Source organism: Lipotes vexillifer, unplaced genomic scaffold (genome assembly GCF_000442215.2).
Source record: "Lipotes vexillifer unplaced genomic scaffold, Lipotes_vexillifer_v1.1 scaffold1215, whole genome shotgun sequence".
NCBI classification, from domain to species: domain Eukaryota; kingdom Metazoa; phylum Chordata; class Mammalia; order Artiodactyla; family Lipotidae; genus Lipotes; species Lipotes vexillifer.
Window position 1 is genome coordinate 161,393 of NW_006790710.1, and position 753 is coordinate 162,145.

The following is a 753-nucleotide window of genomic DNA, read 5'->3' on the forward strand; positions in this document are numbered from 1 at the left end:
CACTTCACTTGACCGCATCAGGGCAGGACTCCTCTCTGCCGCCAGCCAGCCGGTCCTCTAGATGCCACAGTCGCTAGCCACAGTTCTGCAAGTTCCTTCACTACAAATCCATTAACTTCGAAGGATGATGCACCTCCTAGGCGCGGTGGTCTGGGATGCGGGATCCCACCTCCCGTAGGAGAGGGGAGCACACCCAGGAGGGCCCTGCCCAGACGGGAGCGGCCAGGGAACTCAAGCTGGGTCCTGGAGGACGAGAAGGAATGAAGCAAGGAGAGCAGAGGCAGGGGGACCAATGTCCTTTGGGGGTGGGGGGCGGGACGGGGCTGGGGCATGGCAGACAGCGAGAGGGGGAGGGGAGGGGAGGGCATGGCGGTAAAGCTTTCAGTGAAGCCCGTCCACCGTTTGTGACCCCATCTTACCCTCCCTCCCCTTTCTCCACAGGGGAACAGATGTCCTTCAAGGGCGCCTGGGTTAGCATGAGAAGCAGAAGGAGCGGCACGCCGGACAGCACCCGGACCCTGTACTCCAGCGCGTCTCGCAGCACAGACGTGTCCTACAGCGAGAGCGTGAGTTGAGCCACGCCCCACCAACCCGCTGATATGTCAGAAAGCAGCCCTTTGCAGCTAGGATTCTTTGGGGACCAATATTCCTTCTTTAAAAAGATCGTATCTCAACGTATGGCATTTTGTTCTGTGGATTATTTTTGTCGAATGTAGAGGCCTTTTCTTTTCTGTGTAGTTTCTCAGGCATTCC

At 57.9% G+C, this 753-nt stretch overlaps 1 protein-coding gene across 1 annotated transcript in view; it reads left to right on the forward strand.

The window, feature by feature from the left end:
• The first annotated feature begins 449 nt into the window (after positions 1 to 449).
• Positions 450 to 753, forward strand: part of TRPM8 (transient receptor potential cation channel subfamily M member 8) — an 87,540-nt gene continuing 87,236 nt past the window's right edge. The window contains exon 1 of the mRNA XM_007463909.1: positions 450 to 566. Within this exon, the coding sequence (XP_007463971.1) occupies positions 450 to 566 (117 nt within the window). The remainder of the gene's footprint in view (positions 567 to 753) is intronic.